Here is a 23911-nt window from a genome sequence, read left to right on the forward strand (position 1 = left end):
CCATCCTTTACTTCCCAGTGGCTATACGAATCAACCCCTTCCTTACTTCTAGTATTCATATCAACATTCAATCCTCCACCTTTCATAATCTTACTCTTGCTCACATTCACTTTTAGATTCTTTCACTAATTACTGCAATTTCTCCTTAATATATTCAATTAGCCCTGTATCATCTGTAAACACCGGCCTTTCCACACTCAACTCACGACCCATCTTTCCAGGGCGCATCACCAATATCTCCGTGAAAACAGAGGGAGGCAGTAGAGCCTGTGATGGGGGTGGGGGGTGCGCTGCTGATGAATCTTCTATGTTGGTATATGAAGTGGCTGATGTCCTGGAAGTTTTCTGTATGAGGGTTAATCCTTGATTTGGGAGTTTACGGATGAACGAAAAATTGTCTTTTTTCCTTACAACCCTCCATATATTAGCTGTTACGCCTTACTGGTGAAAAATATTAGTATTACTTATTTGCATTTATAACCTTTTACCAGACATAAAATCTATCTATGAGTATTTATTTCCAAACGAATATGTTAAACCTAAACTTTCACTAACAAATACTTTTATTTTCTATCAAAACAAGTATAACCGTCCACATACTGTTATAGCTCTATTTTGTTATCATACAAGCGCACTGTAGTCGTATCTAAAGCCATCTCAACAATGTACTGATCTGTTGTAAAGCATTAAATGCCAACTCACTCTACTAAACATTTGTATATACGTATTTAGATCCAAAAGTCTCAATTAAAGAAACGACCTTTCAACGGCATCTGCTGATTACAGTCAATGACTTCCCGGTGGCTTTCTCTGCCACCAATGCCGAACAAACCAATTAGTGTCAGGTCATGATATTAACATCAATGAATTCCTCTTTATAAAACAAATTCCAGATCAATGCCTAATTACCCCTAAGCCTACTATACCTCATTAGTGTTGGGGATCCCTATTACGCACTCTGATGATTCATTCTTTTAACACAACGAAATCAAAATAGCCTGAGAAAGTTGATGAACTCTCCTTTATTAAAAATCTAATTTTACGATTAATACGCATTACCGTCTGGTCTTTCTATCATGGGGACATGAACGGGACGTGCGACCATTTATGCGCATCGAGCTCCGTTCCAGAATAAAAATACACAAGGAAAAGAAAACTGGGACAAAAGAGAGCATATGACCATACTGAGTTAGTAATGAAGAAAACTATATGAATTAAGGAGCTAGAGATTAAAAAGAAGGCTTCAAAGGCCCTCAGGTGAAAGAGAAGATAAAGCTAAGATTCGATACGTACAAAAACTACTCTCTTGAGATGAATGAATGAATTACCGTATGAAATTTAGGCTATAAAACAAAGGACTGGGGCGCTTTTAACCATTCGGCTCTCAAGGCGGTGAATAGAGGGAGTTGGAAAGACTGGACCGTAAGACAGAGATTCAGGAAAAAAGTACGATGAAGATAAATCAAAATTGTAAATCTCAATATCAAGAGAGGGAAAAGACTGGCAAAGCAGGAGAATAGGGCAGCAATACAGATAATGTCAGCATTTCATCATAGCCTAATAACTGATAGTAGGCTACATCAAGTACTACCTGTATATAAGATAAAGGGAGTCAACAGACATAATATGAATATCCTATATATATATATATATATATATATATATATATATATATATATATATATATATATATATATATATATATATAGAGATATATATATATATATATATATATATATATATATATATATATATATATATGTGTGTGTGTGTGTGTGTGTGTGTGTGTAATATATATATATAAGCATATATGTATATATGTATGTATGTATGAATGTATATATACACACAAATCAACAGAAGAAAAAGCCAAAATAGTGATAATTTGCTTGCATAATATTTAAGATGACTCAGCGCATTTAACCGAGCTTAAACCTGTAAAGTAAAATCGTCCTCGTGAGACCAAAACCTCTAATCGGGACAAAGGAGACGGATTTTCCTAATTTTCGTATTCCCCAGTGAATCGTGAATTACCAGTAAGAGGCTTACCGTAATAAACCATTGGGGTAATCTTATTGTGTGCTCGTAAGAGATGAAGTTATGAAGTAATCACTTTCATTATCGGAGAAACAAATCTAAGCTCAGATTATGGGGACACAAGGGGAGCTGAACACTTCACTCAGATTCTTTTTTTTTTAATTATTCTTTTTTCTTTTTGCCTCGTTTCTTTCCCCAAATGGCTTTCCTCAGGGATTTGGGTAGTTGCAATAAAATCTATCTGTGTTATATCGTTATATAGCCCAAAGTCGTTCCTTGCTCTAGGAATTTTCAAGACTTTTGAAAGCCGGGCATGTGGTCCATCTAACCAGACTCGCTCTTCTTGGTTTACTAATCTCTATCAACTGTTATCCAGTTCCTCATTCATGCAGACGATTCTGATCTTTGCATATAGGGATGATGTTTATCTTTACAGTCCCTTATGGGTTTTATTCTGTAGTAAGACATTTGCGTATATCCGCTAGCACTTTTAACAACAGTGGGCGAAACTTGGCGCTGTTCAATAATTCTAATCAACTATCCTTTTCATTTGCTTTCCAATTAATCTTGCAAACAATCCAGCAATATCTAAGAACTAAGAATGCAATTCTTTGTTTACTAATGTGCCTAGAAAAAATTAGATGCAACATGTTGGCCCATGGTTTAACTCTTCACTTTCTTTATAGCTCGCTTGCCTCTTAGGAAAACTCGTATGCCTTCACTAAATTAAAAGCCTTTAGTCTCATTAATAAACAACTTCAATTACAACTTGATCCCACTTTGCATTTCAATTATTTAAACACGCAACAGATACTACATCGGCGCTTGATAATACATTGTGTTTCTCAGTTAACTGGTAATCGTCATTCTTCACATCAAACTCCAATGCTGAATGAGGACTGAACTCACGATTCATCTGCCTTTCAGTGCAGCCTTGACATCTGTGTCATTCCACAAGGAATGTCTTCAAAGACATAAATTCATGGAATGATGTTTTTCTTACATATCAAAAAGATCTCCCCTCGCTTCTCTCCCATTTATACAACAAACACTTGTTATCATTACTGAGAACTATTATGAAATGGATATAAAAATAAAATCTTGTACCTAGATAGCTCGGCTAGAATACATTCCCTCTGTCAATTGTAAAAACTCACACAGAAAAAGTGAAAAGGTCAAGTACCCGGCAAAGGACAATGAACAGATACTCTAAGAACTACAGTACATGCATGTCTTGAGAGAGAGAGAGAGAGAGAGAGAGAGAGAGAGAGAGAGAGAGAGAGAGAGAGAGAGAGAGAGAGAGTTTTCGAACCAATTAACCAAAAAATTATTAAGACGCAGCCTACTCCCGACATTCCCTAATTGAGAACTGCCTGGATTCTTGCAGAAAACGTATATGAAAATAATCACAGAATGACCATAAATGTTCGATGGAGCCGTGCTAGTACTGTAGTAGGATGTATTTTAAAGAATACCATTTAGTTTAACTTATAAAATTTTCAGATTAATGTCTTCCTCACGTACACGTTCCCATAATCAACAATCTGTCCCAAGTCTTTCCTTTCCTACTTAGCACGTTGTTTTAATATAACTATTCAACAAAAAATGACGCAATTTTCATATATCTGACAGACACACTCGTAAGCCTCTATTTATAGAATGAGTGGGTCCGTAGTCTAAATATGTTTGCATCCAAACAGTCTAACTTTCATGAATTGCGATTCATTCTTCTTATTACAAAAGTGACCAACCACCCACCACGGCGTCCTTATCCACTTGCATATTTTTTTCTTTTTCGGCCACTGCTCAGCTGAGCAGAAGGGGAGCCCCCACCATCTTAGTGACTTAGCAACAAACGCAAAAGCACCACATCCTACATTTTCTCTGTGGAAATCATTTCTGGTTAGAATGTACGTTCTGCGCCTTTACCTTTCCATTTACCATGAAGCTTTCATATTCTCTCCCTTTGTTGGTACAGTATTCCCTGATCCCTACAACTTCCCTCCTCGGGTCTGTCGCTTCTGTCGGCGTTAAACCAACTTTTTTTTTCTTGCTCTTTCCATATCTTTTCCTATTCTCTCCAACTTACACAACATAAAACTTTAGTTGTCCGTCTTTCGACACTTATATAAACAACCAAACCGATGGATTTGAAAGACGCTCATATATACAGCCAAATTGATAGATATGAAAGACGCTCATATAAACAACCAAACTGATAGATTTGAGAGACGCTCATATAAACAACCAAACTGATAGATTCAGATTTATAAATCATTACGAATGTTTACATTTTTGGATATACGAGGAAAACCGTACGTCAAGGTTTAACGAATATGATCGACCAGAAGATTTTAAAGAAAATCTGCATCTGACAGCGAGGGACGATAAAAACAGGAACACAAAAACAACTGACTTAATTTACTGTAAATCTTTATGACGTTTTGAATACTAAATCAGTTACGAAAAGCAAGTGTCAGGCATTTAAAAAAAACAAGAAAACTTTAAAAGTACTATAAAAACAACACATCCACTCCCCTATTTAAATTCTATGTAAAAAACTAAAAATTAAGTATGATGACTAATTCACTTCTTACGTGAAAATACTATGAATAACAGCTCCTGCTGACTAAGCTCAGTCAAGTGCGTGTGTCCCCAGCTGCCGAAAAACGGAAATTAAATGTAGCATTGTCACATAAGCCTCGAGATTCTCGGAATTCATTATGGATCTCGTTTTGCACCCATTCGCTCTGTCGGTGTCTTTGTAAGGCTTCTTGTATATACTTTTCGCTCTTTTGAAAATACTGGGATTAAAAAAAATAATGCATAAGAATTAAAGCACAAAAAGGTGACAACCATGAGTCTCAAATAAACAATTATTCGCATCTTTTAAAATGATTGCTAATGAGCGTAAACTGATCAAACAAACTAAGAAAATAATTGTCTGAGGATCGAAGCTGAGTCAAGCAATAAAGCTCTACAACAGCGCTGGATATTTTTTTTTTCTTCTTACTCTGATGCTGAGTCAGTGCTTTTATTCAGACCGCTCTCCCCGAACCCAACCGGCCCCGCTTCCCTACCTCGGCCCCCTCCTCATTTTCCGGTCCATTTTACTCACATCCTGAGTCTCCTGTCTTTGCAGAAGTCGTCGCTGCTGTTGTTGCGGTTTTTATCACAAGGAGTTGTGCTTGAAATTCCTTGCTCTTTCTTCCCCCTTTTTATTAGCATTATTATTTGATTTCTGCACCTGTTGAATTCTATGATCAGTTTTGAGGTTTCGATTTGACAGAAAGCGCATTCATTCTAAATACCCGATATTTCTCAAAACACTGAAAAACTACAGCTCAAAGCCAATGTAAGTGAAGCTTTGATAAATCTATACAAAAAAATCACACAATCAGAAAAAAATTTTCCATCAAATCACAAAACACTCATACAAGTAGCTCTGTCATGATACTGATACAGCAACTACAATTACTTCTACAGTTATTCCCACAACAACAGCAACAATTGCATTTACAAAGTACGTAATAACGACCAAGTATCAGGATTCTATTGAATTGATGTAAAGCACGTCGATGAATATATGTTATTATTGTAAAAGGATTCTTAAATTAGGTATGGAAATATTGTTCCTTATCCTCTCATACTGACGAGAGGCCTTTCAAGTGATTGCAGAGAAATGGTGCCACCTCTTTCTTTTCTCTTCTGCGTTCGTTACTGTTTTCCATCATTCTCTGTCACTACAGCGATGTCTCCACCGACGGACTTAGCCGGCTGAATAGCTTTATTCTTTCCTACAAGAACTCAAAAATACCAATGAAGGTATTGATACTAAAAGTAATATTCAATGAAACACAGATAAACAGAGGAGGGAGGGTGACCTCATCTATGACCTTCACTAACGTCCGAACTACACAGACAGACAGACAGACAGACAAACGCACGGGAGGAACGTAACAATGCACTTGCAAAGAAATAGGAGTTTCCTCGACTCTTTCGACTTCTAGTAACCTTCCTTTGGGAACAGACAATAGAATAATGACTCCAGGGAGGAGGTCTTATGAGGTCGTTCTAGGTGAAAGTTGACTTGATGAATATGACAATATATATATGTAAAAACAAGTGCTTTACATATCGAGGTTAAGGACGACTTGGCAGAGTGGTTTGTGAATATCACAAAACTAAATGCATAAATATGAATGATACACAACCACACAGTATATATATATATATATATATATATATATATATATATATATATATACATACATATATATACATATATAATGTATATATATACATATATATATATATATTATAAATAGATATATATATATAAAGATATATTGCATACATATATATACATACATAGTATACATTATCTATCTATATATACAAAATGGATGTATGTATGTATGTATGTATGTATATGTGCATGTCCCAGCATAACTCTGAAACTTATGGAGCAATTTCAACCAAACTTGGTATACATATGACTTACTATCTGAAAAAGAATACTTAGGGGATAAGACATCACTAGCACCAAAGGGGGTGAGGGTGGGAAGGGGGTGACATGTAAAAGTAACCGAAAACGCCAGATATTAGTGTGTAATCCACAGTTTCCGAGGTCGCTGAGATGAATAGTGACACTCCCGATGCCCTGTAAGGCCAATTTCACCTCTTATAGGAATGAAGGGGGGGGGGGTGAGAAGGGGTAAAAATGTAAAAAGTGAACGAGATTAGTGTCGAATCCATAGTTTTCGGGGTAGCTGAGATGAATAGTGACATTCCCAAAGCCGTTGAAGTCCAGGTTTAGTCGAGCAGAACAAATAGAACTCTGTATAACCTGAATATTTTTGAAAACGAATGTAACTCGGTGTCGGTGGAGCCTTCTAGAAGTTTGTAAACATAAAAAGAAGTCTATGTTTAAGGGAAGCTAACTCGACAAGTCTTCCAGTTTATCATCTTTCAGTGAATGTGACAGTTTCAAAAGCTATAAATAAAAATTCTTAGATATTACACTACAGATAGATTTGACTCCTTTTCCTGTCTAATAGAAGGTTGGGATAGATAAAATATCCGGTTGTGTTCTACGTTTTGGGTGTGTTCTACGCTTTGATTTTTTACCGTGCAAGGTCAGGTATGTCAGCTATAGTGTGTTTGTGTGTATATATATATATATATACATATATATATACATATATATATATATATATTTATAGATATATGAATATATATACACTATATATATATATGCAGTATACATTATATATATATATATATATATATATATATATATATATATATATACATATATATATATATATATATATATATATATATATATATATATATATATATATATATATATATATATATATATATATATATATATGTACAAACACACACATATACAGGTGTGTGCGCGCGTGCGTTTATGTCACTTAATAGTATGTGACAATAAATATAGCTGAGGCCACGGGAAAAATAAAAGAAGGATGTACCGGGAACTTTCGTGTCATTTAAACGTGTTTTCAAGGCACAATTGTACCTTGAAAATGTGCTGAGACAACACGAAAGCGCTTGACCCACCTTTTTATTGTTCGTGTTGTCTCAGCTGTGTATGTATGTATGTATGTATGTATGTATGTATGTATGTATGTATGTATGTATGTATGTGTATATATATATATATATATATATATATATATATATATATACACATATATGAATGCATATGTGTATTGTATATATATATATATATATATATATATATATATATATATATATATATATATATATATATATATATATATATATATATATATATATATATATATATATATATATATATATATATATATATATTAACTAATGCGTCTAAAGAAATTTATCGACTACATTAATTTTGTGTATTCACTGAAATAATGACAATACGTGGTACATCTTGGTTTCATGCATTACACTTAACACATGAAGCTCCACTAGCCACCTAAACCTTGGAACTTTTATCAGCATTCAATTACATCTCTCGAGACGAAGCGCTGTCATAACGGATCATGACAGAATTTATTCGTGACGTCCTTAACAAGCGATGAACTATTAAATTTATTTATTCCTAATTGCTGACAGACTAATTATCTTTCAGCTTCTATTTAAAGAATACTATTGAAACAACTAAAGAGAATTCACATGAAGAATTCTACAATGAAACGCAAAACACTGGAATTATGCAATACAGTTTGCAAAACAATGTTGAAATGCCTTATGAATCTTGAGTCACGGTATACCCACCTTCCTGTTTAATGATTCTTTTGTTTCTCTGATCTCTGACCTAGTGGTTAAGAAGGGCAGACGAAAATAAACAAGAAAAGAGTAGCTCATGATCCCAGAACTAACATCCAGACAACATATTCCACACCTGACGCGCAAATTAGCGAGATTAAAAGATGGAGGAGAGTATGCTTATATACTGCCACAGGAACAAAAAAATACATAATAGAATTTATAAGGAGTATCGACAGCCACTGAAATATGCAGATACCACTAGCAAAATTACTGCACAGAATATCAAATCTCATATTTAGATTACACTTGAAAGACACCAGCTTACACGCCAAAAAAAATTCGCACCTAAAAAGAGATAAATCACTCAAAAAGAAAGAATCAGATCTAAGGAAAAGCAGCCACGAAAATATTCCTTTTCAACAGTTAATGGTCTTAGCAACAAACGAGAGATTAAAAATAAAATTAATGATGGTCGCTCAGAATAACCAAAACTGATTGGATGAGTCTCATGTTGTCTGGGGAGCCAATTAGTACTTCGGACAGCTTTTTCTCTGGAATGTTAATCTGGCGTCAAAAAATTTCAAGCCAGACTGCAGTTTTTCCAATGGAACGGCTGCATATCACTGAATCAAATGAATATATACCGGTATTATATGTTGTGGTCAAATTTAGAAATACGTGAAAAGCAGGATAAAAATTATATGAAATCAGAGAAGCCATTCAGAGCCACTGAAACTACTTTCATCATACATCTTGAAAATAACATCTTCCTTAGATTTTGCAACATCATTGCAGAGCGCTTCCAAGATAAATGAAAAGCAATTTTTTAATCTGCCCTGATGTAACGCAATATTTCTCGTTCCTTGGCGTCTCCCATCACGACCCATTCACATCAACGGAAGAAAGATTAAAGAGAGAGAAAATGATGCTGCACTTGTTTTTCTGCATAACAAACATGTATCTGCTCTCGAGGCTTAAGTTTAGCAACAATTTCGCTTTAAAATTTTGTGGTTTTCATTCATTTCGGTTTATATCTACTGTAAATGCTATCCACCACAAATTCTGGCTTCTTCATAGAACTAAACCACAAAATTACCTTTGAAAGATTTATTAACACTTCTGAGGTTGCGCGTAATGCACATAAAAAAAACGAAAGCTGTACGTACTGATTTTGAGAAGAAAAATCTATTTTGATCTTAGTGTAGAAAAACCAAGATTAAATACGGTACCTCAATAACTGTCTCATTTTTGTAGAGCTTTGCAAGAATATGAAAAAGTCTCACCTTTCTTTCTTTTTGATTATCAAAAATGTATCTTTAAAAAATTTTGCGTCGTTGGAATCTTAATTATATTTTGATTCATTCTGCCCTTCAAAATATAAAGACCAGACTTGTAATAATTCCAGAAAAATCACGGGATTAACAAATCCTGGAGGTAAATTACCTATGACTGTATACCGCTAAATTAGAAAAATAACCTGCGGTAATTTTGTATTCGTATAGAAAAGGGAAAACTCATTCCATAATCCTAATTACTATCAGATCAATACTGGCAAAATTTCCATCTAGGCTAAACAACCTCATTCATTAAAAGAGGACTTTAATTAACCATTGCAACCAGGTAATATTCGTAATCATACTTTCAATCCGGTAATTTTGTAATTAGCCCGATCAAAATAACAACAATTATGATGGCATAGCTTTACCCTTAAACTTGCATTCGTATTACATATCTATATGTTTATGTATAATTTTTAACTGCTCTATTTCCTTTAAGCGACATGACGTATCATCGTAACCTTAACCACACTGTGCCATTTAGAAGTATGACTACTAAATAGGTGATAATTCCACACAACAAAAGTAAATTGGTAATAAAAGGCAAATCTAACCCGTGACCACTGGTTCACTGCTTGTTTACCTGCGGTTAATTTGCATTAATTAAAAAACGATACGACTTATCTTGCAATTTCAATTACTTTGTGGTCAGTTCTGGAAAATATTTATATCAAAGCTAAAGAACCAACTATTCATTAACAAAGGAAGGTAACTGGAGCAATGCAACTGAATAAGGCGCAGTTTGTATCCATATAACTATTTTCCCTTGTATGTAACGCATAATCTACGAGTAATGATCTCAACGATTAACCATCACAAAAACTTGAACAGTGATTGCAGAGCAACATAATCGACTCGACAAGTACAACGTTTTTGCTAGATTTCTTAAATATTTACCTTGGTTTTTGACGGGACATGTACACTAGTCTGATAATATTCGTCGGCATACTCTCAATTAAGACGTTTTACAGCAATTAGGCTGTCATAACATCAACAAAACACCGTAGGAAGGTCATGCCGTCAGTGCACCGTACTGTGTGCACTGTAGGCATTACAAAAGGGTGTTTGCGGCGCCCCTCCGGCCCCTAGCTGCACCCACTTTTTAGTCTTTTACTTTACTTCCATTCCGGCTTCCTTTCTTCAATCTTGCTGTTCAACAACTCTGACAGTTACTTTTTGGTGCAATTGAGTGGTTTTCTCTCAATTCCAACTTGTACTTGGTATCAATTATTTTCTGGTTCCGTTACCTTGATGTCCAACCACTCTAACTCACTCTTTTCACTGTTTTAAGCACTGAATGGCTGAATGCCGCAGTGCTTAGCCTGACAGCCTCAACTTCATAAATCAATCAATCAGCATCAACAAAAATAACAAATATAACTTCTCTTAATGTGAAACGTGAAATGATTAAAACCCTGATAAATTTTCTGGTCTCGATACACAATATTTACATCAATGTATACCAGCAATAAATTACTGATTTTTTAATACTGCTACTGCTATTAACAATAAAGCTTCACTTCGGACTGAGACACCATCAGATATTTATATATACGTAACAAAATGCCCAAAGCCTTAACTCTTTAAAGTCTGCCTTAATGCAATGTCCTTTGTTTTTCTCCTTTTCCCAGGTCTTCTGCAGAGCTCGTTGGTTTCACGCAGTCTAAAACCGCCAACCCCCTTTTAAAAGATACTGCTTTTTTGTTTTATGATTTCTGCCTCTGTGTTTTCTGTCCGAAGCTGAGTCGGTCTTCAATCAGCATTCCGGATATAAGAGTTGGAAAAACACATCTGAGTTTGTTTCTCCTTTCTCTAGGATTTGTGCGAGATTTTTTCTTTTCCTGGCTGGGTTTGGATTCCTACTTTTCCCATCGTTGGCAATTTTTCGTACTTATTCGTGTTTCCACATATATTCTCTCTAATTTTTATTCTTCCTTCACATAGTATTGTTTCGCGTTCCACGTCTTTGCCAATAGATAACATATATAGGGTATAATTTTATTATTCACCCTGGTTCTCATTACCTTTTATTTTATGAACACACCTTACTGAACACAATCAGTCATATTTTATGGTACCTTTCAGTTTTCATGACCATCCGTTCTCTCAGACTGTCACATCTATTGTATATTCAAGAAATAAATATACAAATGGCAAAAAAATATGTAAGGCCTACTTTATTTAGGGTCAGGAGTGATTTACTGTATTCAAATGATACGTAACTAAAAATCAACTATAAAACCAGTAATACCATTCGAATCAGAAAGGTAGCCCTTTGTTGGCCGAGTCGGTTGAGCTTCAGACTGTCACTCCATGGGCCGGAGTTCAATTCCCGCGGCCGGCTGATGAAGAGTTAGAGGAATTTGTTTCTGGTGATAGAAATTCATTTCTCGCTATAATGTGGTTCGGATTCCACAATAAGCTGTAGGTCCCGTTGCTAAGTAACCAATTGGTTCTTAGCCACGTAAAATAAGTCTAATCCTTCGGGCCAGCCCTAGGAGAGCTGTTAATCAGCTCAGTGGTCTGGTAAAACTAAGGTATACTTAACTTTTTTTTTGAATCAGAGAGGTCAACTGGAAGTCACATCTATATGAATACCCCCTTCTGTTTCATAACCTTCCTTTCATTTCCTCCTTCGTAGTTCAGTCCTACCCTTTCACCTTTTGCAGTTCCATTTTTCATTCCAAAAACATTTTCCCTTCACATCCACATACTCAGAACAACGACAATAGCAAAAATTATAACAAAACGCGACTGTCACTAACGCAAGTTTCTAGTTAGTCCAGTTCCATGTCCCGCTGTTCATTTACGTTCCGTACGCTAGCCAAAGTCCGTCGCTAAAATTGTACGAGTTTTAAACCTATAAACTGGAAAACTGTGTTAGGTACTTTAGAAAAACTGAGCGCCTAATGAAATGTTCATCAGATTTTCTGCACGTTGTGAATCCCGTTGCTTGCTTAGCTTTTATAAACTTATGATCATTTTCATATTTCTGCAACCAACAATATTCCTGTCATCTCACATTTACGATTTATCTCATGAATTCTTTCGCATTTTTATTATTAGTTTCAATTCTCATTTTGATCAGATTAATCTTGTCCACAGTTTATTTTATATCTACATGCTCAATCTGTCAAGCTTCGAAACCTCCACTTCAATATCCTTTTTCGTCAGTTCTCTTAATATCCTGAATATACTCAATATATAAATATGATTATTAATTTAAAATAAAACTCTAAAACTATCAACCTCTTCACTTTATCCATGGGCAAGATGGGAAACCGGGTTTTAATATAATAATAATAATAATAATAATAATAATAATAATAATAATAATAATAATAATCTCGAGTTGCTAAAATGAGGCATAAATCCATAGTGATGCATATATAAAAAAATATATATAATCTAGACAAGTACAAAAGAGAGCGTTAGGGAGCCTGGTCGGTGATCCTTTCCAGTCTAACTAAAAGTGTACGAAGAATTACAAACAAAATCTATGATTAAGGAATTTTCCGAGTTTAACAACAGCGTTTTTAAAAAGACGATATGTCTCTGAAAAATGGTGGTTTGCTTTTTCAAGAAATTTCATCGTTTACCGAAGTTAATCCAGCTAACTTTCCGGAGCGTGTGAGTGGCAGTTCGGCTCTCGTCTCTACTGGTTGTCCAATGCACTTAAGGTACCTGCAACCTGGGTTACTAAGGGTAACCCTCGGACTTATAAGAAAGAAGAAAGGCAACCGCACTGTCCAATGTGGCTACAGAACTGTCATTATCACTGAGTAAACGTCTTAAAATCTGTAATAAACTGTCTTCAGATTGCGTCACTCGAAAAACTATCTTCCCGTTTTACTGCCGCGCATGGAAAGACCGTTATTTATAAACTCCAGCCCCACCAATCTCCTATATAGTTCCTTATGCCTGTCTGTAAAGTTACGAAAATTAAAATAATATGCAGCTACTATACGGCGAGGGGGTCATCCGATTTCTTGAATTTAAGTAAACTATAGAAATGGGGAAAACTAGGCATTGTCCCTATATTTTCCTCAAGCTTATATTTCCCTTCTACTTCTGTACTTCTGTGAATGTATTGGCTACTTCTCGTACTTCCCTCCTGAACCTGAATCGTGAAGGGATTACTGCAGGCAACTCTGGTAATTTAATAAGGGTATTAGTATCGTAAAAAGAATATTAGCTTTTAAATTATGCGTAGGTATCTATAATCTTAAGTGACTCGAAACATCACTCAGGGATTCCGGGAGATTAGCTGAATCACCTCCGGAAAATGATGAAATTACGTGAAACAGTGAACTTCCCATTCTGAAATTACTGACTTTTTTGTAGAAGCTGGTGTGGAACTAGGGAAATTTCATTCTCAGTTTTTATTCACATAAGTCCTCGAACGCTTTTTTTTTTCTTTGTTCAATTGTGAATCTCATTCTTACCAGTTTTTTACCAAAGATTTGTTTTCGCAATAAGTAATAAACCATCAAATTTAACTTGGATGAGGATGATAATATATTTAAATTTCATTAATGGAAAGATTTTTATAAAAGGGTTTCAAAGGACTTTCTTAGCTTTGAAACTTATATTATAGATTAATATTTTAGTAAAAGAAAAAACCGATTTAACTGATTTAACGGACTGCTTCTCCATGAACAGCATTACGTTTCACAGAAACAAACACACAAGCACAAACAAACAAACAAATACACACACGCATATATATATATATATGTATATATATATATATATATATATATATATATATATATATATATATATATATATATAACTGTATATATAATTTGATTCGTGGAGATGAATTAACCTGTGTCTGATGGACTTCCATCGACTTGGCACGCAAGACAATGAAGCAAGAATAACTTTTTCTCCTGATCCTATGTTCATTGTTTTCTCCACAACCTTTCCCTGAAACTAATGATATATGGCATAAGCAGGACCTTATAAAAACCTACTATATATAGCGAAAATAATGCTCGTTCGAGCTCGGCAAAACCATCCGTACAAAAAGCAATAAACACAAGATTCTCCTCTTGATACGAATGCAGTCACAATGCCTCAGAACAAAAGTTTTTTTTTAAGTAAAAGACAGGGAAATACAATCTGCTGCGTACAAAACCACTTTCATGGTCAGCGATGGGCGGAAAGAATAGGGGTCGTCATTGAAACTAACAAAGAGATAAGGAAACGGATCCCCCGTGAAAACGGAAATTGTACGTTCCCATACAAAGGGGACTTACAAGGATCTTCATACAACGGTGGAATAAAAAGAGTAACAATGTTTCCCTTGACCTGAATATGTTTCTTATCAAATCTGATACGATTTTATCTGCACACATAACCAGTATATTTATCTATCTATCTGTATTATATATGTATATGTATGTATATACATTATATATATATCAGTAAGGACACCAAGGCCAAAACCCGGACCAGCATTTTACACAACTTTATTGAGACATGTTTCGAGCAGTACTCTCACTCGTCATCAACCTACAAAACTAAAATGGCATTACAATTCTCATAATAAAATTCCAAATAATACAGCAAAATTACTATAAAAATTATAGGAATACGTTTAAAAGATGTCTAATGAAAATAAATAAATGAATAAAATAAAATAAAGAAAAATACAAAATTTAAGTCACAAAAACGGAAGGTACAAAGGCACAACAAACACACTAGTCAATATACAAACCAGTAAAACGCAGACTAAAAACAAAAAAGTGAGGTTACAGCCACATTTCTAGCCATAGAAGGCTTTATCTTGATGGAGTATAGAACTCTAAAATGTTGAGGTCTGTAGCAGGTAAAAATTATCTTGATAATAACTTTCACACCTCAGTCTTTAGAAAGTCTACTTTCACGGGTCTTATGTCTAAATTTCAATCAGCTACACCTTTGAAATATATAAGATGAATTTGATACTGACGCTAGTAACCAGAGCATATAAAATTTGTTCTAGCGTTTTGAATTTGCATGAAGAATTGGAATTTCTAAGGTCACCTTTAAAAAACAATGACTATCCGTTGAATTACGTAAATACATATATTGGTAAACAGCTTTCGAAATTATATGTAAACGAACAATCCGAAACTACCGCTAATGTAAAGAAACCTGTTTTTTATTTACCTTTAACTTTTACTGGAACTCATAGTTACGATTTAAAAAAGCAATTAATTTCTATTTTATCCATTGGTTACCCTCAGCTAGATATCAAAATATATTTCACTTTGCAAAATAAATTACGTAATGTCTTTAAAATTAAAGACCCTATACCAACAAGCCTTCGGTCCAATCTCATCTATAAATGGCAGTGTGGTGGTTGTGATGCCACTTACGTTGGAAAAACTACCAGATCAGCTTGGATGAGATAGTTTGAACACCCAGGTAAGTCATATCGCACAGGCAATTATCTTTCCAGGCCTAGTTATAGTGCAATTAGAGAACACGCGAGGAGACTGGTCACCCTTTACATATTGATTATTTTTCTGTTTTAACCACTGCTCCGTTTGCTACAGACCTCGACATTTTAGAAGTGTGTGAGTGTGTGGTGCGTGTATAATTCCATAAATACACGGCATTTGCCTATTTGTATGTACGAAGGGACATATTAATTTATATCCAACAAAACATGATGTGACAGTAATGAACGCATATCTAACTAAGTGTACGCGTATAACATGCTCCAATGGTATTAACAAGATTTTCCCGTATTCATAAGATCTTCCAGTTCAATCATAAAAAAATATGCTTGGCAGATTACTTTTATTACGCTTTGTTGATGGAAGCAAGTTAAAACTTTCGATTTGAAGTCTGGCATACTCGCATACCTCCGTCTCAGTCAGACTTCGTACAAGACTTACTTTAAGGAAAATTAGGGAATGTTGGATTGGCCATAATTTGTTATAAAACTCGAATTTATTTTTATTACGATGAGGCTTTCATAATCACTACTACTGTCGTCCCAAGGGGAGCTCTTAACAAAGGAGACGAACTTCAAGATGTTAAGGACCCAAAACTTCATACCTTTACGTAATCAGAAAATATTTAAGGGAAACAAAATACAACATAGAAAAAGTTGGACATTACGCAAAACTAACAAATAAAAATGATCATAATGAAACGAGTCAATAGTATTTAAAAAAAAAAACTTCTAAATGTACTTAAAAGAACACATCAAGTCCAAAATAAATTCAAGATGCATTTTAAAACAAATCTGGTCTTGATTAAAATAAATTTAATCATAACTGACTGCTATCCCGATATGTTGTACTGAATTTTCTGTTACTGAAACTTTGAAATCCACAAAGTTAACGAGATGTCACATTTTTCGTGACAATGTAAAACGACAGCTGAAGGAGGAGGTCACTTGTAAGACATCTTGCTAACTGCTGCTGAATCCTAGGATCGACAACTCTGTATAAATGAAAAGCTTCATGTTTTGAGTATGCATTTAAGGTTGTCACATTCCAACCGTTCTTAAAACTATGTCGTGAGGTTTAATTACTTTAGCCAGTTTATGATTACTACACTTACTATTATTATCATCATTCAACTTCTCAATTTCCTCCCGCTTTTGGATATGCTCACTTCTGTAAGCTTATAGACACTCTTGCCTTTCCACCGAGAAATCGAAGCCATGCATTTTAGGCCAGAGGGAGGTTTGCTCTTTAGTAAAATTAAGCTACATTTCACTAAAGCTAAAACAGAAAAATTTTTGCCACTTCAACGTTGCATTAATCTTACTAAGCTGAGATTTCACAGATACCGCAGTGTGCGAATTGAGATGGGGAATAATATACTGAATTAGTTTATTCCAGCAATCAGGACAACCCACAGTCAAGCCAGGAGGAAAGAAGGAAGTTGTACTTATCTAGGGATGGTTATCCCAACTCATTCGGCACCAAGGCAAGCGGTGCTAGAGCCTGGACAATTCAAATATAAGCAACGTACTTAATAAAAAAAACCAGCAACGCGCGTGTAAAAAAACTCGGAGCCAAACACACCAAACAAAGTATTTCAATACTGATTCCTTTCTTTTCAATTAATACTTTTTCAGGATAAAGGTTTGGTTTTTTTTATGGATGGGCGATCAGAATATTCATAGTGGTGGTGAGTGTCGGTCGCTTCCCCGAAAAAAAAAAAAAAATGCTCAACATACAATAATGCACACTTTCTTCTAAAATTATAACCTGTTAGAATTTTTTCTCTATCCACCTCATAATTACACTTTCTTATTTCTACTTTTCTGCATGTTATTATCTAATATTGTCCTCTAGAATCGGAACCTTTCAGGAAGAATCTCTTTATCAACCTTATCAGATCTTTACTCTTTTTTTTATTTCTATATTTCTGTATTATTCTCAGTTAATCATATTTGCTTTTTATGGCACGCAATACATCAGAATATAAATCATATTAGCTAAGATTTTATTAATTGCTTTTGTATAATGTATCAATAAAAAGAAAAAATTAGCTAAAGAGGGGAGAATACAAGAATAACGGAATTTTATAGCAAAAGCAAAAATTCTGACTTACTGTGTCAACGCTGTGACAAGCAGCGGCGAAACAAAACAGCAAAACACAATCTCTACATCAACTATGTTCAAACCAAAAAGTACCCAATACTAACATCACATCGCTATGTGAACAATCAAAACTGAACACAAACAGCAATGATAAACAACCATAAATAGCTTACTCAGATGTGATACATTGGTACCATACACGATTTGAAAAATATGCGGCTCTTTAATGTTTATCTTTAAATGATACCTCTGAATAAAGAATAATTAGTAATTTTCATCCAGATCTTTCATGTCCTTTTGCAAGATTCATTGCTACAGAATAAAATGCAGTTCAGATTTCCACCTTGTTCGGTCTGTCTGACTTTCTGGGCAAATTTTAATGTTACGCTTTATACACAGATTAACCTGTCATCCTGTTGATAGTAAGTACATAAACTATTTTCTCACTTCCTGGTTAATCATGCATGCCAGGGCAATTGCACTGTCCTTCATAAACATCAACAACATGCAAATAAATGACATACTGATGCTATGCATGCTGCTACGAAAGAACAACGGTTTGCTGGATGCTCAAATGGGACTCGTGATGTCTTTAATACCTTTAACACAGTTACCATGAATGTGTGATTAAATTGCAAAGACATCAGAATACAAAATGTACCATTATCTATAATAATCTTAACCTTCTCAAAACTCTTGAATCATGACACATAGGGATGACATATATCAGTAATTGTAACTTGTATGAACTAAGACTTGGAGAGGCAGCAGCAATGAATTAATAACATATTTCAGCTTATATACAAATACTCCTGTCATTGTGGATTACGGAATTCTACACTCTAAGATTAACATGAATGAGTTCGAATCGCACCTCTTAAGATAGTGTCTTCATGTATTTCCCCCTTTTGAATTCGGCGCTTGTAAAAGTGAGCGTATCCAAAAGGTGAGGGAGTCAAGAAGTTAAGAAGTCTTGTGGCTTAATATTCTAAATATACGACTCATGCAAATGTGAACAGTATCATTATCATTTTTCAAATAACACAACAAACCACACGGGTAGCAGGAAGGCTTTCACAGAACAAGATACCCGTAAGTGAAAGACAATAACATGGTGAAAAGCGCTCTAAATAAGTAATACAGGCTCTATAAACTTGCGAGCATCATAATCCGTAACACGGCCAAGAGGACCGTTTCGTAGCTGCACAGCGAAGGAAATGAGGCACCACTGTCCTAGCATTATAATACCGTGGTACCTCAACAGAATGTGGATAATGAGCTCTGCAAAGCTAGTATCACACAGTAATTCTTGAGGTGTGGGCTTCAAAGGAGACAGCCTTGCTTTCCACTTGGCATACAGCTTTTCTACGATGGCCAAACACGACATCCTTTGATACTGACCTCAATCAGGATTACCACTTATGGTAAACTTTCTCTAAAGTATAAAGTACCCGAGGGCCTGCTGATATTAAGACAGAAGAACAATATTCGAGCATCTTCATGTGCCATTAGTACAAATCAGACTCTTCATTAAGAATACCAGAGATAACATCATTGGTTTAGACGATCTCTTTGCAGTGTTATGAATGGGGAATTTTCTTTCCATGTATTTAATTCAAAAACAACCATTATGATATCTGAAATCACAAACGAATTTCCCTAAAATGTAAGTCACTTCATACCACCTTAAAAGGAGAAAATATACTATCCCCAGTAATATAATGTTATATTCCTCAGTACCATAAAAGAAAGGGATGTTGGTTTAAAGCCCAAAGACTCTATACCGAAAAAAGAACATTCCAAACCCGTCCATCCCCCATACATAAAACTACGAGTACATACAGACATTATATTCTAAAAATAATACATTTGATTCGTCTGAAAAAAATTCCACAAAAGATAGATACTTCCAAAGAACAACAGATATTTAGAAGCAATAAAAATTTTTATGGCTGTATCAACATTAATTACAGCATTTATTGCTGAAAAAGAGCTGCAATATTCGAGAAAGGGGCCAGTTGTAAGTGAAATAGTTCCAATCCTGAATGCAAGAAATTTGGATACTTTTTGAACCTTTATCAACACCAAACTAGCAAAGTTTGAAATGAAATTCAACAGGAATCCCACTCAACTCCTGAGAGAGAGAGAGAGAGAGAGAGAGAGAGAGAGAGAGAGAGAGAGAGAGAGAGAGAGAGAGAGAGAGAATATAAATGAATTCAGATGCATGCTCAGGAACACCTCCGTATACGCGCAAATACCCTCACACATTCATACATCAGCAAATGTTTGAAAGGAAACAATATCAGTGACCTATATAACATGAATCAAATCTGGTTCGAATGAAAAATGGCGCAAACAAAAAATACCAAGTACATAACATAGCACTAAAAAGCGGAGTGAAAATTCAGAGAACGAAGAAGACCCATTAAGAACCATTTATAGTTGGAGAGAGATTAAAATTTGTGTGGGGATGAGTCAACGGCATATAAGGGCACTGGGCAGATGAGGAGTGAAAGGACTAATCAAGGGAAAGGAGATGGACTGTTAAAGAATGTACAGTCGGTCACAAAAACGTTCTCGCCCACAGAAGTGATAATGGAAGAGTCGGTCACACTAGTTTCTTCTGTTTGTGTTCAAACTGAAGTTCAGACCTGAACTCTGATGCGATATATGTCAGGTTTCCTTTGTCAAAAACGAAATACCAATAACGTTTGATTTTGAAAGGAAACATTAAATGTTTAAATGTAAATGTTTTCAAAACACCGAAGCCTCCTATGTAAGCAAAGCGTACTGGATATGTAGGAATTTAGGATTAAAATGTTTACTTTTTAACTAGAATAATCCTCATATATATACATACATACACACATACAGTAATATATATATATATATATATATATATATATATATATATATATATATATATATATATATATATATATATATATATATATATATATATACATATATATATATGCATGTATGTATGTGTATACACACACACACACACACACACACACACACACACATATATATATATATATATATATATATATATATATATATATATATATATATATATATATATATAAATTATTCTTCCTTCTCGACTCACTCATTGGATAGCATTAATGTATGAAAAAAATAACTGATGCAAGAACCATTACTGTACCAAGTAATTCATATGCATAAACGTTACCAAAAACATAAATCATACATAAGTGTATGTATTCATCGGACTTTACGTAAGAGACCTTTGTTAGCTTTTTGCCTTATTTTGGACATTCGACATCTTGTTAAACCTGCTCCACTAATATGGATCTATCCGTCTATCGTTAATTCTCATATAACTTAAAGCCATTTTTTTTAAACCATAAGCTAACAGCCTATATCACCTGTGAGTTTTTAGCTAAGTAAAAATAAAAACTAGTTTTTCCTAAGTACCCATTAAATTTCAAAAACCAACATATATTTTTTCCTCTTATTCTCCAAAAAGTTAGATATATCTAATTCTTGGTAACCTATCATACTATTCTAAACATTTCCAAGACTTACTAGGAAAAAATGTCCTGTACAACCTCCTTATATGTGAACTTCTACCTTGATCCCATCAATGAGAAACCTAACTTTTACCTTCGAAGTGGAGATTTTCATCTTTATTCTAATGAATCATGTTTGAAGGGATGGCCCAAAAGCCCTCTCAAACATCGTACAGCTGTAAACCTCTAGCGTGCTTAACATCATGATAAGATTGAGGGTTGGTAGAATAACCTAACACCTCCCGATTATTAGAGTAGATAATATCATCTCGTTCTAATCTCTCATTGCTGTTGACTTTTGATGTCATCCCACTTGGATAAAACCTTCCTCTCTACCTCACTGTCCACCTAACTATTAATAGCAATAAACCCATTTGGCTTGACACAATATCTCACACAACTTGAATTTCCAAAGGTCAGTCTAAATGCTCACATCCTATACGTAGACTGTGCAATTCCATATTTGTTACCTCATACAGCTTATTTTTTCGTGGAAACCGAGAAACATGACAGAAAGCAGCTGAAATTTTATTATATTTAGATAATAAAAAAAAACGTAAATAACACATTATTAGCCATTTCTTTATGTTGCTGCGCGCCATACGAAGCATTTAATTTAGTCTCTTATTATCTTCTTGAAGAGAGTTATTCAGTTAAATTTTTCTCCTCTCGCAATATCACTCTTCTTCATTTTAAAAAGCCCCATTATTTAGGTAAGAGTAGAAACAAAGTAGCATATGCTTCCGTTGATTTAAGCAGTGACTTATGTACTCAATGGCTAGTCGATTGTTGTGGGTCGAAGGCATGGCAGAAAAGGGCATACAGCTATCAATGTACCTCTAAGAGGATTGCTGAGAACCAGGAGGCTAACACCAAGAGGATTGCTGAGAACCAGGAGGCTAACTCCAAGAGGATTGCTGAGAACCAGGAGGCTAACTCCAAGAGGATTGCTGAGAACCTGGAGGCTAACTCCAAGAGGATTGCTGAGAAACAGGAGGCTAACTCCAAGAGGATTGCTGAGATCCAGGAGGATAACTCCAAGAGGATTGCTGAGAACCAGGAGGCTAACTCCAAGAGGATTGCTGAGAACCAGGAGGCTAACTCCAAGAGGATTGCTGAGAACCAGGAGGCTAACTCCAAGAGGATTGCTGAGAACCAGGAGGCTAACTCCAAGAGGATTGCTGAGAACCAGGAGGATAACTCCAAGAGGATTGCTGAGATCCAGGAGGATAACTCCAAGAGGATTGCTGAGATCCAGGAGGATAACTCCAAGAGGATTGCTGAGAACCAGGAGGCTAACTCCAAGAGGATTGCTGAGAACCAGGAGGCTAACTCCAAGAGGATTGCTGAGAACCAGGAGGCTAACTCCAAGAGGATTGCTGAGAACCAGGAGGCTAACTCCAAGAGGATTGCTGAGAACCAGGTGGCTAACTCCAAGAGGATTGCTGAGAACCAGGAGGCTAACTCCAAGAGGATTTCTGAGAACCAGGAGGCTAACTCCAAGAGGATTGCTGAGAACCAGGAGGCTAACTCCAAGAGGATTGCTGAGAACCAGGAGGCTAACTCCAAGAGGATTGCTGAGAACCAGGAGGCTAACTCCAAGAGGATTGCTGAGAACCAGGAGGCTAACACCAAGAGGATTGCTGAGAACCAGGAGGCTAACTCCAAGAGGATTGCTGAGAACCAGGAGGCTAACTCCAAGAGGATTGCTGAGAACCAGGAGGCTAACTCCAAGAGGATTGCTGAGAACCAGGAGGCTAACTCCAAGAGGATTGCTGAGAACCAGGAGGCTAACTCCAAGAGGATTGCTGAGAACCAGGAGGCTAACTCCAAGAGGATTGCTGAGATCCAGGAGGATAACTCCACGAGGATTGCTGAGAACCAGGAGGCTAAATCCCCCTAGAGCCACCACCTCTGTTTGAGTATACATACATACACAAATTTTATATGTATATATAGTGTATATATTTACACATATATACATAGTACGCATGCGCGCGTTTTAATTATTATTATAGTATGAATAATAAACTGCTTGGATTAGTTCACAACCAGTGGTAGAAACTGGAAAAATTCTTACCATTTGCAATCATCAATCATATCTCCCATCAGTTACTTATATTCATGCAATACAAGTATTTTCATATAT

At 35.3% G+C, this 23911-nt stretch overlaps 1 protein-coding gene across 1 annotated transcript in view; it reads left to right on the plus strand.

The window, feature by feature from the left end:
• Positions 1–23665, plus strand: part of LOC136852229 (calponin homology domain-containing protein DDB_G0272472-like) — a 29966-nt gene extending 6301 nt beyond the window's left edge. The window contains exon 3 of the mRNA XM_067126677.1: positions 22565–23665. Within this exon, the coding sequence (XP_066982778.1) occupies positions 22565–23665 (1101 nt within the window). The remainder of the gene's footprint in view (positions 1–22564) is intronic.
• The last annotated feature ends 246 nt before the right edge of the window (positions 23666–23911 follow it).

Source organism: Macrobrachium rosenbergii, chromosome 25, assembly GCF_040412425.1.
Source record: "Macrobrachium rosenbergii isolate ZJJX-2024 chromosome 25, ASM4041242v1, whole genome shotgun sequence".
NCBI classification, from domain to species: Eukaryota; Metazoa; Arthropoda; class Malacostraca; order Decapoda; family Palaemonidae; genus Macrobrachium; species Macrobrachium rosenbergii.